Source organism: Lycorma delicatula, chromosome 1 (genome assembly GCF_047948215.1).
Source record: "Lycorma delicatula isolate Av1 chromosome 1, ASM4794821v1, whole genome shotgun sequence".
Classification (NCBI taxonomy): domain Eukaryota; kingdom Metazoa; phylum Arthropoda; class Insecta; order Hemiptera; family Fulgoridae; genus Lycorma; species Lycorma delicatula.
Genome location: NC_134455.1, coordinates 190,313,327 through 190,327,118, shown reverse-complemented (window position 1 = coordinate 190,327,118; position 13,792 = coordinate 190,313,327). Strand labels below are relative to the sequence as shown.

Here is a 13,792-nt window from a genome sequence, read left to right as displayed (position 1 = left end):
TCATGTGTACATACTGGGTGATTCATAGGAAAGGGAAATAATTTGGTAACCAATTATAGAGTTTGAAATAAGGAAAAACATTCTTACAAACATACGTCCAAAAACGCTTTGTTATCAAGTTATGGCTAACGAAAAATTTCACCCAGATTTCCCATGGTGAAATAAGATCATACTGAAATCTTTAAGGGATTATATAAAGGGATGGTTTCTTATGTTTTTTTAATCTGAAACATTGAATAAAACAGGCTCCAGAACTATCTCCTGTAGTTTTTTTATAATATCCAGTGTACAACAGAAAAATTCAGTGATAAAATATGTTTTTTTTAGGTTTGAAGTACATTAACTTTGTTAAATGATTAATAAATCCGTATATTTTATTATTGTAAATTTTATTTTGAGGATGGATGAGAAGCGAGGCATACAAGCAAAATGAAGATACACATGATGAATTTATCGTTCGCTTTCTCAATGCTGCTGCCCTCATCAAGGTACGCAAATATGTTATTAGGTTGGTGGCAAGTTGAATACTAGATTGTGGATACTGATGTTCTTTGGTGGTTGGGTTTCAATTAACCACACATCTCAGGAATGGTTGAACTGAGACTGTACAAGACTACACTTCATTTACACTCATACATATCATCCTCTGAAGTGTTATCTGAAAGGCAGTTACTGGAGACTAAACAGGGAAAAGAAAGAAAAGGTTGGTGACAAGTTATTTTTTTAAAAATATTCTAATTTTTCAAAGGTCTAAATTTATTGTACTGAAAAGAGGTGTTTTAATTTTTACAAATTCATAACATTTATCTGTCTTTTGTTTTATAATAAAAGTGGATTTTTTTTTTTGATTTTCATAAACTTTATTACATTAATTTTCTAAGAATTAAGTTCTCTAAAAGTTTTGATAATAAAATTTATGCATTTATTAGTTATTTAACAAAGTTATTGTACTTCAAACCAAAAAATTGTATTTTTCGTCACCAGATTTTTCTGTTTTTTGTTGGATATCATGAAAAATACAGAAGACACAGTTCTAGGACCTGATTTTTTGATTTTTAAGGACAAAAAACATTTAAAACCATCAAGATTATCCCTTATATAGTACCTTAAAAATTTGAGTGTACCTCATTTCAGTGAACCGAAATTCAGGTAAAATTTTTCACTACCCGTAACTCAATAACAAACTCAATGTTTTTGGATATATGTTTTTATGAACTTTTTCCTTATTTCAAGCTCAAAAATTGGTTTCCAAATTATATTTCCCTTTCCTTCTGAATCACTCTATATTTATATTAAAAAAAATGTACAGTATGTGCATATGTTTAAATACTATCTGAAGTAACTAACCACAATACTCTAATTCAGCTACTAATAAAAACCAGGTATCTGTCCAGAAATACTGATCATTTCACTATGTGTCAGCAACAGTGTGTTACAAATGCTGTGTTGATCTACTTTTACATCATCAGTCCATCATGTTTTAAACACCCTGAAGAGTCATAAGATGTTTGGGCTGATGATATAACATTGCAAATATTACTAAGAAAAAAAATTATATATATATAATGTATAATGTTATGGTTTAAACAGTAACAAAAAACATTAGAAAATAGTATTTTATTAAAATGATTGCTAGTGATGGCAATAAAAAAATTGCATTGAAAAAAATGTTTGCAGGAAAAATTGATAACTTAATGTTTTGTGTCATTTTGTTACTGCAAACATTTTCTCTCAAACTGATATAGTTATTCTTGTTACAGTTCAAAATCATTTTAAGTAATATTTATGTAATATAAATAAGTATGAGTTCAAAAATGTTGACCTATAACTTGAGTAAGCAATTTTTTAACAGCTTCAAGCAAGATACATGACAGTGAAATAAGCTGAGAAATAAGAAGTACACACCACTCACTGATATCTAAAGTTGATTTTCTAATAACCTAAGTTTAGCTCTGTTGTAATTTATTCCTTAAATTTAAATAACACAAACAACATATATATTTTTATCTGTTTAAATATTACTCTGAAAGCAGATTTCTTGATATGAGTATTTTATATAGTTAAATTATTCAAATCGATATATATCATTAAATAAATGAGTTAATTTGTTCTAAAATTAACATTACACAAAAGGAAAGTTGAATAATACAGTGAGAAATAAATAAATGATTTTTCAACACTTAATTTTCACAATAATTTAAAACAACTTATATTACACATAAAATTAATATGATTAAAGTGATTCTTTTGAATTGACGAGTAAGAAAGCACAAGAGTCTTAAAGGCAGTCGGTATTAATATAAAATAACTATATATAGCCTGTGATCTATAATAATGAAACATTACAAATACTAAACTATACTTATTAAATAAACAATTCCTTTATACTTATTAATATCTTTTTACAAAACAATAAGGTTATTGAAAATATTTACAGACAAATAGTTTAATAATGAAACATTATGGTCCATTTCAGTATAAAAGTTATTTGTATTAAAACAATTAATTTGTTAAAATGTTTATCATTATGAGCTGGAATGGTTATTATCTGATAATAGAATTTTTCATAATCTGTAAATATCTGATTAACAACTTTAAGCAATTATCCTGTTTTAGTTGATCTCAGTTCTCAAGTTTATCTATTTTACAAAGTAAATGTAAATTTTAAGATTGTACCACCATTTTGTAATAACTGCTCACGTTATTAAAAATGAAGCACTGCAAGAAAATGATCTAATCCTGAATTTATTAATTACCATCGCCGAGGAAGAGAGAAAATATTATGGAGATGATAACGAGAAAGTGTAGATCAGTGTCAAATATTTTTTGTTATCGATGGTGGACTGGTGGTTGGAGGGCTGGTATTTGACAGTGAAGATGATGACGATGTTAAATTTCTTTCAATATTAAAACACTCTAAAACAGCTGCACCTACAGAGCTTCTTCTTGTAAGCATTGATGTCATTAAAGTCCACTTATTTAATCGAACGTCATACTTTTCGACTGAATTTAGTGAGGAACTTCCATCATTTCCTCCAAGTGCTAGTAAACTACCATCACAAGCTACAACCTCATGTGTAGATCTGAAAACAAAACAATCACAGCCGTATTTTAAATTTGAAAAATGTAGAAATTTTTTTGTGTTTTGTTCTAAAATAAACATAAAATCAAACAAGGAAATAACCCATGCTATAATATTTGAAGGAAAATATAATTGTTGGACTGTACTACAAAACAACTGAAATTTCTGGGTTGTTTCTAATAACACTGATATTTAACTGAAGCATTAACTTTGGAAAAATTAAAAGTATTATTAAAAAATGCACTCTCCACATTTAAAACATTTTATTTATGTTTTGCATATAGGATCCACAAAAATCTTGTTTTAGATGTGAATTCTGAGTCTTTTGAGTGTTATTTGAAAAGAAAGTGTTAAAAAAACTAATATGAAATTATTTTATCTATTACTTTGAATGAAATCTTAACTTTAATTTATAGTGATGTTATAATTTCATTAATTTTTTTCTGATACAACTATTGTAGTATTTTATTTGGTTATCCTACAGGTAAATAAATACATACATAAATAGATAAATAAATAACACATTAAAAAAAAAATATTTACAATTTACTGCTTTATATTGCTTTTGGTTATGATTACTGTTTTTAGAAAGAAATAAAAATCTTATTTACTGCTTATTACTTTAAAAATTCTCTCACATAAGTGCTTTCATGATGCAGATCGCTTCATCAGAAGCATAAAAAATATTTCTTTAAAATTTAAAAAATAAGGATATTACTACCGATTAGTCAATCTGACTCAAATTGTTAAATTTAAATTTTAAAGAAAACTGTTTTATACATCTGATGAAGCGATGCACAATGCAAAAACACTAATGTAAGATAATTTTTAAATAAGCAAAAGTTATATGTGATATGTTTATTTCATAATAACCATTATACACTGGTAGGATGCCAAACTACAAATTCATTTATATGTATGTATATATGTATTATATGTATAATATATATATATATATATATATATTTATAAATGATTTTATTAAGAAAATAATTATACAAGCTAGCTCCAATATCCAAATCATGAACCAGAGTTATACCTATTGCCGTTAGCTAGCATTGAATTATTATCACTAATAATTATTATTATTAGGTGAAGCTGATAATTAAAAATTTTGTAATGTGTTTAGAAAGATTTGATTGTCTTCTTTTTTTGGTATTATCATCATTTTTAGGGTTTGGAAGCAAATGAATAAGCAGAATTTTAACTGATATATGTCTTTCTTTGTGGAAACCATATGGCAAACCAAAAGAAAGTTTCAAGTTAAATAAATACTACGAATATTTGACCTATTTTATATATAGAAAAGACCAGAGAAATTGGTATAGCACAATATTTCTGGAAACTGATCATAAAATTAATTTGTTAGAAATAATTAAAAAAAATAGCTGTGTAATAAAAATGAATTAGGTACTAGGAAAATTTAGTTCACATTTAGTTGAACCAGAAATTTCATTATTGAAGAACGGTAAGAAATCAATGCCTAATAATTCTTTGTTCAATTTGAAATTAAAAAAAAAATCCTTTTGTGAAAGCTTTCAGTCATAAGAACATTAAATGGAATATTTGAGAGTTTTCTTTTCCCTCAGATATTTTCATGGGTGGAGGTATATCTGTTTGGTTTAACCCCGTTCATGCTGTCTTTTACATTCTTGAGACATACAAGGTCTGTAAATAAAGTAATGAGACTGGTTCAGAAAAACCTTTTATTTACAATTTAATTATACATGACTCTTATCAACTTCGAAATAGTTCCCTTGGGAAGCCACACAATGCTTCAAATGGTTTTCCCACTCTTCATAGCAGTGTTGGAATTCAGAAACCGGAATATCCTTCAGATGGTCGATCACATTTCTTTTTATGTTTTCTACTGTTCCAAAATGGTGTCCTTTGAAGAGTGTTTTTTAAAGTCGCAAACAGGAAAAAGTCGCAGGGACTCAAGTCAGATTAATAAGGTGGTTGAGGAACTACAGGAATGTTTTTCTTTGCCAAGAACTCATTAATTGAGAGTGCAGTGTGACAAGGTGCATTGTCATGATGCAGCATCCAGTTGTTTTTGATGGCTGGTCTCACATGGGCAACTCTTTTCCACAGTCTTTCAAGAAATTCTCAGTAAACATATTGATTTAGTTTCTCCTGTAGGCAAAAACTCCTCGTTAACAATGCCATCACTATAAAGAAACAAATTTAGCATGGTTTTGATTTGCTCATTTTTGCTTTTTTGGGATGTGGTGAGTTTGAAATGTGCCACTCTTTGCTCTAATGTTTTATTTCTGGGTCATACTTAAATATCCAAGATTCATCACCAGTAATAACATTTTTTTAGAAAATCAGGATCAGTTTCAATTCGTCCTAGAAGATCGCAGCACACTTCCACCCTATTGTTTTTCTGTTCAACAGTGAGGTTTTTTGGGACCAATTTTCACAATTTTTTTTATGTCCAATTCGTTTGTCAAAATTTTGTAGACTGTGGTATGGTTCAAATTCAATTGTTCTACAGTTAAATGAGTCTACATCTGCAACTGATTCCCAGCCGTCTGAAAATTCTTTAAACCACCTATAAACTTAATCTCATGACAAAGCATCATCTCCATATGTCCTTTTCAATTTCGAATAAGTTTCAGTAGCATTCTCATCGAGTTTAACACAAAACCTAGTGGTGATGATAAATAGGTATAAATGTTTTATTGAAAATTTTTTCATTAGATGTTTGTTTATAGTAAGCATTTTTATAGCTAGAATAAGAAATATATAATTTTAAAATAGTACGACATATAAAGGGCATGAAATCAGAATAACAATGAGTGGTTCTGAAAAAATGAATTTTTGGTAATATAATTGATGAAAGTGCGCTTGTTCAATTCCACTTAATATTTTAATTAAGTGACCTCATTGTTTTAAAAATTAGATGTCTCACCTAATAACCCATACTTCTGAGATTTAACTGTTCCAGTACTTTAATTTATAAAACTGCTCACCTTCGTGAATGCATTGAAGCAATTGGTTCCCAGGCATTTCGGCGCACATTGAATCTCTCCCCACTTGACATACACATAGTACCATCATTACCTCCTACACAATATAGCAATCCATCTAATGCAGCTACTCCACAGCTGCTTCGACGACTACTCATAGCTGGAACTAGCTGCCAACGTCCTTCTCGAGGGTCTAGCCGTTCTACACTTGATTGGTAATTAGTAGAATCAAATCCTCCCAGAGCATAGATGCAGTTATCTAGAAAATTTTTACATTATTTAATAAACGACAAAAAAATTATTTTAGTAACAGAACAGATTTTTCACAGAAACAAAAATCGTACATCATTTAAATTTACATACATTATTTATAACTAGTCTCTGACAATGTTAATTTATTAATTCAATCTCATTGCTGACTGTTGCAACCCAGTGTATATGATATGAATCTGTCATTAACCACACCACTTTTGATTCCACATTCACATTTTTTCCAAGTAGAAATTTCATTTAGACATCACATTACAGATGTTACAAATAAATGTAGACGCAGAAGTTTACTTTTCTTCTTCTATTTCAAAAACTAGCTTGTTTTCACTCTACTTATGAGTTTTTGTATTCTAAGGAATTATGAAGGTAATGTCATAATATTTTTTCTTACTAATATAGATGTTCTGCATTTTTGCAATTTTTTCTAATAATGTATTAAATATGTACTACATTAACAAATATGATATACTCATATATTAAAATACTTCACATCTTAAATATATTAATTTGGGCAATTTTGGAGGAAAAATTTGTTAAAAATTTTATTTTTTAAAATAAATCTTCCCACTTTGACATATTCATACAACATACTCAGCAACATATTCATACATTTTATAACTCTTTGCATACTTTTATTTTTAGTTCCTACAAGATCCTTTGCTGACATGCCATTTTTAAAATGTATCAATTGTTTTATAAAAAAATAGTAACCAATATATAATTAATTATTATTGATAAAAATAATATTATTATTAATACTAATATAAACATTTGGAAACTATAAAAATAATTATTATTTGTTGCTTTTGCATGTTTCAGCTAATGTAACATTGCATGAGCTATAGGGACATTAACCCAACCCTGTCTAACAATATGTGATGTACAACTTCAATCACACAGTAGATAACAACAAAGTAGACAACCGTTCAATGGAAATTAACATCCATTTAATCACATAATTAAGTGAGCATTTTGAATTCCTACTTCATTGTATGTAATCTTGGTTTACAGCAGTGCGAAAAGTATCTTGTCTTAATTATGTTATAAAATATATTTTATAACAACAAAATAAATATAAAATCTTTTGAGGTATGCACTTGGAAAATACTTTTTAAAAAACTTACCAGGTGTGTGAGAAAAGTAATGAGACTGACTTTTTACTTACCAAAGTTTTTCTTTTTTTCAAACAACAATATTATCCCCTTCAAAGTAGTTCCCTTGGGCAGATATACACTGGCGGAGTTGTTTTTCCTACTCCTGGTAGCAGCGCTGGAAGGCTTCAACAGGTAGGGCTTTTAACCGGTTGGTCACAGTCTTTTGAATGTTCTCCACAGTCCAAGAAGACTTCCTTTTAAGACACGTTTCAATTTCGGGAAAAGGAAAAAGTCACACGAACTCAAATCAGGGAATTAGGGGGGGGGGGTTGAGGAACCATAGGAATGCGTTTTGAGGTCAAAAATTCCCTGATGGAAATGGCCGTGTGACATGGGGCATTGTCATGATGAAGCATCCACTTGTCTGTAATGTCTGGTCTCACGTGAATCACTCTTTTCCTGAGCCTTTCAAGGACACCTTTGTAAAACACTTGGTTGACAGTTTGTCCTGGAAGAACAAATTGTTTATGCACGATATCCCTACTGTCAAAAAAGCTCAGCATGGTTTTGATCTTTGATTTGCTCATTCGACGTTTTTTCGGTCGAGGAGTTGACGGAGTGTGCCACTCTTTGCTTTGCCGCTTTGTTTCAGGATCGTACCCAGATTTCCAGGATTCATCACCTGTGATCACATGATTAAAGAATTCTTGGTCATTGTCAATCCTCTCAAGAAGATCAATGCACACGTTTCTTCGATTGTCCTTCTGTTCTGTTGTGAGGTTTTTTTGGCACCAATTTCACGCAAACTTTCACATGTCCAAATCATTTTGTCAAAATTTGATGTACGGTGAAAGTGTTTAAATTTAACTGTTCACTCATCATCCTTATTGTTAAACGACGTTCTGATCTCACAAGAACCCTCACACGCTCAATGTTTTCGTCAGATTTTGAAGTTGAAGGTCTCCCTGAGCAAGGTTGATTTTCAACGTGTTCTCAGCCTTCCAAAAACTTGTGCTCTTGATAAGCAATGTTTCCCATAGGTCTGTTTCAACATTTCAAAGGTCATACTCGTGAATTCCCCAAGTTTAACACAAAACTTGATTGCACAACGTTGCCTTTAATTCCGATGCTCTGTTTTTTTAACACACAACTTCACTGATGGCGCTGTCAAAAATAATGTGTTGGCTGAACGGAGTTGAAACTAGTACTGAGCATGTGGAAGGGATGAACAAACCGGTCTAGCACAGACTGGTAGACAAAGCATTGCCAGATCGCTCCCACGCAGTGTTACCAATCTCATTACTTTTCTCACACACCTTGTATAGAGTAAACTGTCTTATCTCTTTATGTCCTAGAGTTTGACATTAAGTAAAAATGGATCACCACGAGTTTGGGAGTGACAGGTAGTTCATTTAAACAAATAAATAAACATACATAAACATAGTGAATGAAAATGTTACCTCTAAATTCTTACACATTTATTATGGGATAAGTATGTCAGTGACTTAAAACGTAAAGTAGCTTTTTTTTCATATGTACACTTAAAGAAAACTGGTTTACTGAATAATAAAAAGTTAAATAGTTCATCACAATCTCACTGTATCATGTTTTACATATATAATTGTTTCATGGGCTGACTCAGAATGTTCTAATTATAAAAAGAATCTTTAAACTTTAGAAAATTGCTAGTAGATTTATGAGAATTATGAAGCAAATAGCCATAAAGGGAGAAGTTTGTGTCACTGGATTCAATTAAGATTATAGATATGAAAGATTATTTAAAAGATAAATAGTAATGCTTTCTATTCATTTGATGAATCCATTTTCCTCATAAAACAAATGTTTCAATATTAAAGAACTTAGGCATCATGTATTGAAGATCAAGTTGTGGAGAAATAGTCTTAAATAAAAATATTAAAAAAAAAAATCTTGACTGATAAATTTTACCATAACTTTGCTAAGTATACCATAGTGAAGATATAAAATTAACTTTGAAGTACCTCTCTGTAGCATAGCATTCTGTAAATTTATTTGCATGAATGGGTTTTTTAACCTTTACACAATTGACTACAGTCATCACACAAGAGATAAATATTATAAATGAAAATCACCACTGTCAAAAAAAACTGCTGTTTAATATAGGATAATTAAAGAGCATATGGGTGACAATTTTGTATGTAGTATAATTTTTTTTAAATTCATTTAAACATATATAAAACCCATGCCACTCCCAGTAACATAAGGATTGCAACACGAGATTGTACATCTAAATTGGTTCAGCCGTTGAGATGCTATGGTGGAACTAACATACATACATACATACATACACTAAATACACAAGAGTCCTTTTTGGCCAGTTGTATATGCATCCCCCTTAGCTTAGCACCAGAATGTACCGATCACTAGTGGAAAATCCCGATTCATTAGTATATGTCTCGTGGTGGTCAGGTAAAAATTTTCACTACTTTCTTGCTCTTTATAAAATCTCACTTTTTTTACTTCTCTTATTAAATGAATTCGTCTAATCCTATATTGTTAGTCAGTTTTGTAATAATTATAAAATTAATTAATACATTTTACTACTGTAATTCATTCATTCATTCAATATCATAATAGAACTTAAAACAACTATTTTCAATACAAATAAATCGATAGTGAAAATATTATCAATTAACCATTTGGAATATTATATATGATTTTTTTTTTGGCCTTGTACTTACAATTAAAATATACACATAGGCAAAACATGTGGGTCACATCAAATGGTAAACAATAAAGGTCAAAATTAAAAGAAACAATAATGGTCAAAATTAGAAGAATTTTGATTCCTATTTATCTTCCTTAGCGATTAACTGATTTTGAAACCAACTTCTATTTTGTTATTGTGTCAAGGAAGGTTAGTTTCGTATTACGATAATTTCTTTGTAAATTGAATAAAATATATAAATACTAAATTAATTAATTTAATTCATATTTAAGCTTCCAGCTCTGATATTGAGTGAACATGCATATGGATATTATTGATCTGATGAAAATGTTGAGTGAGCAATCTTTAAAAGATGCCTAAACCGATCTAAACCAAAATTAATTGGGAAGATTTTATTGATATTTTTTCACTTTTCCTTTGTTCAATTTTCATCATTCAACAAAAAGCATTTTTACTCAAGAGGTAATTAATTTTGGATATCTAATATCATTCTGAGAGGTCGACCGCCAGGACAACCCGTCCAGAGGATCTAGTTGTGGAGTAGTACTGTAGGCATGCCCTGCAGCTAGTTAATAATTCAGGGATTTATATTTCATGATAATGAGTTTTATATTTGTAAGAATTTCTATTAATAAGAACTATCATATAACATGATTGAAAAACATAATTTAAATCTGTGAAATATAATTGTTATTATAATTTGCTGAATTACATCTTTTTTGTCGTCACTAAAACTATGGATACAGTTTTATCTAAGAAAACGCTTTTACATTAATTTTTAGTAGCAGATGTAGCTTTGTAAACAGTAAATTCTATGCTTATGCAACGTTAAATAAAGTCCATTTCTGAGTATAACAGTTCATTTTTGATCTGGTCTGATTCCATTCGTGATTTTATATTATACTAACAAATATCCCGAATTGAATTTACAAATACTCAGAATTTTGAAAATCTAAACATTGTTTGCATTGATATTATAAGAGTACCTCGTTGTACCTCCCAAAACATGCCCAATTGATGGTGATGATTGGTCTAGCCTCTCATGAGGCTAATATAATAAATATAAAAAATTTTCTGTGCCTGGTTAGCTTACGTGAGGGTCCAGCTCTGAATTGAGTAGAGGCCGGGGATAATCTTGCATGAGACACTGGGGTGGGGGAGGAACCTCAACCCCAACATGGCATGTTCCAATGGCTGATAGGGGATGATCCTGTAGATATGTAGGACAGGTGCGAATAAGGTGAAAACCAAATAAGCACCCACAGATCAACTGAGGTGAAGAGGAAATGGTCAATGAGCCCAAAGGTGAAAGAGGAGTTTTCCCAATAGCAAAGGGGGTGGAAGAGCCTAGGAGGTGGGTCTCTTGAAAAAAAACCCAGAGCACGTCCAGATGCTCTAAGGTGGCACCCCCATCACTGTCTTACTTCATGCAGTGTTCATACTGCATGAGATGGAATGTAAGAGGGATAAACAATAAAGTACATCTGTTACAGTAGGTTTTGCAAGTAAGAAATACTGACATGGTCCTTCTAACAAAAACAAAGAAGAAACTCAAGGGAAGTGATGATTATAAGAAATACCCATTAATATACAATGGTGCACAACAGAATGTATGTGCAAAAGCAGGAGTAGCTATTATGGTGAAGAGGAAATGGAAAAACCAAGTACATTCATACCAATGAATGAATAAATGAAAGAATCATGACTTTGCAATGTAAAATAAAAACAGGGTAAGTGTGTCTAATTTGTGTATATGCACCAGAAGAAGGAAAGCAAGAAGAAATGATATAATTCTATGATAAGGTACAAGAAACTATTGATAATGTAATAGAAATGATTATATAATTATGGTTGGTGATCTGAATCACCTCACCTTAAATTATAATGAAAGACTTCTACCGGACTTTTCAAGCTTTAACAACATGAGATTAATGAATACATATTTTAAACATCAGAGGATTCACAAATCCATCTGGTCTGCTAGAGGACAAACCTCAATGGTTGATTATTTCATTGTGAACCAAAAAGCAGCATTATTATTTAACGATGTCAGAGTATCTAGGGGAGCAGATGCATACTCTGATCATTTTCTGTTAGTGGTAATAGTTAATATTTTAATATTAAGGTTTGGTGAGTAAAGAACTGATCTTATCCAAATAAGGAATATCAATATAAGCTGCATCTTCTCAATGGCAGGTCAGCACTAAATCTCTGTGGGCATAGGATGAATACTGTTAATGAGGAATTTCAATTAAGTGATAATATTGGTGAGGAATGGGGAAATTTAACTAGAATAATAAAGAAAGCAGCTTATGAAGCCCTTGGACATTGAAAAAAGTCCCAGAGGAAAAAGATAAATTTATGGAATAAAGATATGAGAGAGGTAGTACAGAAGAAAAAAAAAGTGTCTTTAAAGTAGTTAACAATTAAGAAGGAGGAAGACAGACAAATATATATATATATCAGAGGAAAATTACTAAACAAATTTGTAAAGAACAGAAAAGTATGAAGCGATTCATAAGTAGAATCAAAAACAATGTCCACGGGCATCAAAATATTGCTTATGAAATTATGAAGTGCTTAAGAAATAAGGAGAAGGATCAAGCCCAAGTTCAAGTTGTGAAGAAGAATTGCTGACTTATTTCCAACGGCTTTAGTTAATGGACGATTCTAATGAAGAAAATATGGATGGTCAAAATGTTGCTGACGTAGAGGAAATTGACAGTTGGAAATTTCAGAGTTAGAAAATGAACTAAAGAGTCAAGAATAGGAAGGCTCAAGAATTGATGGCATAGTGATAGAATTGATTTGCAGTGCTATTGTAAATTAACAATTATTGATAAGCAAAGTCAGTGTGAGAATTATCAGGGCATCTGTCTTCTAAATGCAGGTTATAAAATATTCTCAAAAATAGTTACTCAAAGATTAATGGTATTAGTTGAAAGAACTTTGAGAGAAGAACAATATGGCTTCAGGAAAGGGAGGTATACTGAAAATGTCTACTTTAAAGCAAATCACTAAGAAGCACCAAGAGTACAATTGCAAAACACATGTGCTGTTTATAGATTTGAAGAAAACCTTTGATAAAGTAAACACGGTAAAGTTATGGAAAATAATGGAGAAAAGAAGAATACCAAGATGGTTTATATGGATCGTGCAGGAAATGAACAGCAGTATACCAATAGAGTCATGACTGGAGATAAGAATATTAAATTAAGAGTAAATTTAGGTGTTCGACAAGGATGTAGCTTATCACTGCTTCTATTTAATGTATATATTGATGATCACCTTTGGCTCTGGAGAAGCAAGATCAAGAATTATATGCATGATCTAAATACAGAGAGCTTTGTTTTCTCAATGCTCCTTGCAGATGACCTGGTAGATTGCAGATTGTGAAAACTCTTTGTAGAGGGCAGCAGTTGAATTTGGTCAAATCACAGAAGAATGTAATGTGACAGTTGCAGTAAATAAGACCCAAGATATGGCTTTCAATGGTAGGGATATTGTGAGATCAAAAATCGTCTTTGGTAAGGATGTAATAAAACTAAGTTTCTGATGCACAATATTTGGGGTGCATGATTTCTGTGTTTGAGAATCTGATGTGGGCAGCAAAATAGAAAAATTCAATTATCATAATGGAGCCATAAAAAGAATTTTAAAAATA

At 30.6% G+C, this 13,792-nt stretch overlaps 1 protein-coding gene across 2 annotated transcripts in view; it reads right to left on the bottom strand.

The window, feature by feature from the left end:
* Positions 1-1,602: 1,602 nt before the first annotated feature.
* The window catches only part of LOC142326403 (kelch-like protein 17), a 284,480-nt gene continuing 272,290 nt past the window's right edge, over positions 1,603-13,792 (bottom strand). For both annotated transcript variants that reach the window (XM_075368884.1, XM_075368893.1), the window contains exons 12-13: positions 6,061-6,316; positions 1,603-3,083 (exon numbers count right to left, since the gene is read on the bottom strand). In XM_075368884.1, coding sequence (XP_075224999.1) covers positions 2,816-3,083; positions 6,061-6,316 — 524 coding nt within the window. In that variant the 3' untranslated portion in view covers positions 1,603-2,815. The remainder of the gene's footprint in view (positions 3,084-6,060; positions 6,317-13,792) is intronic.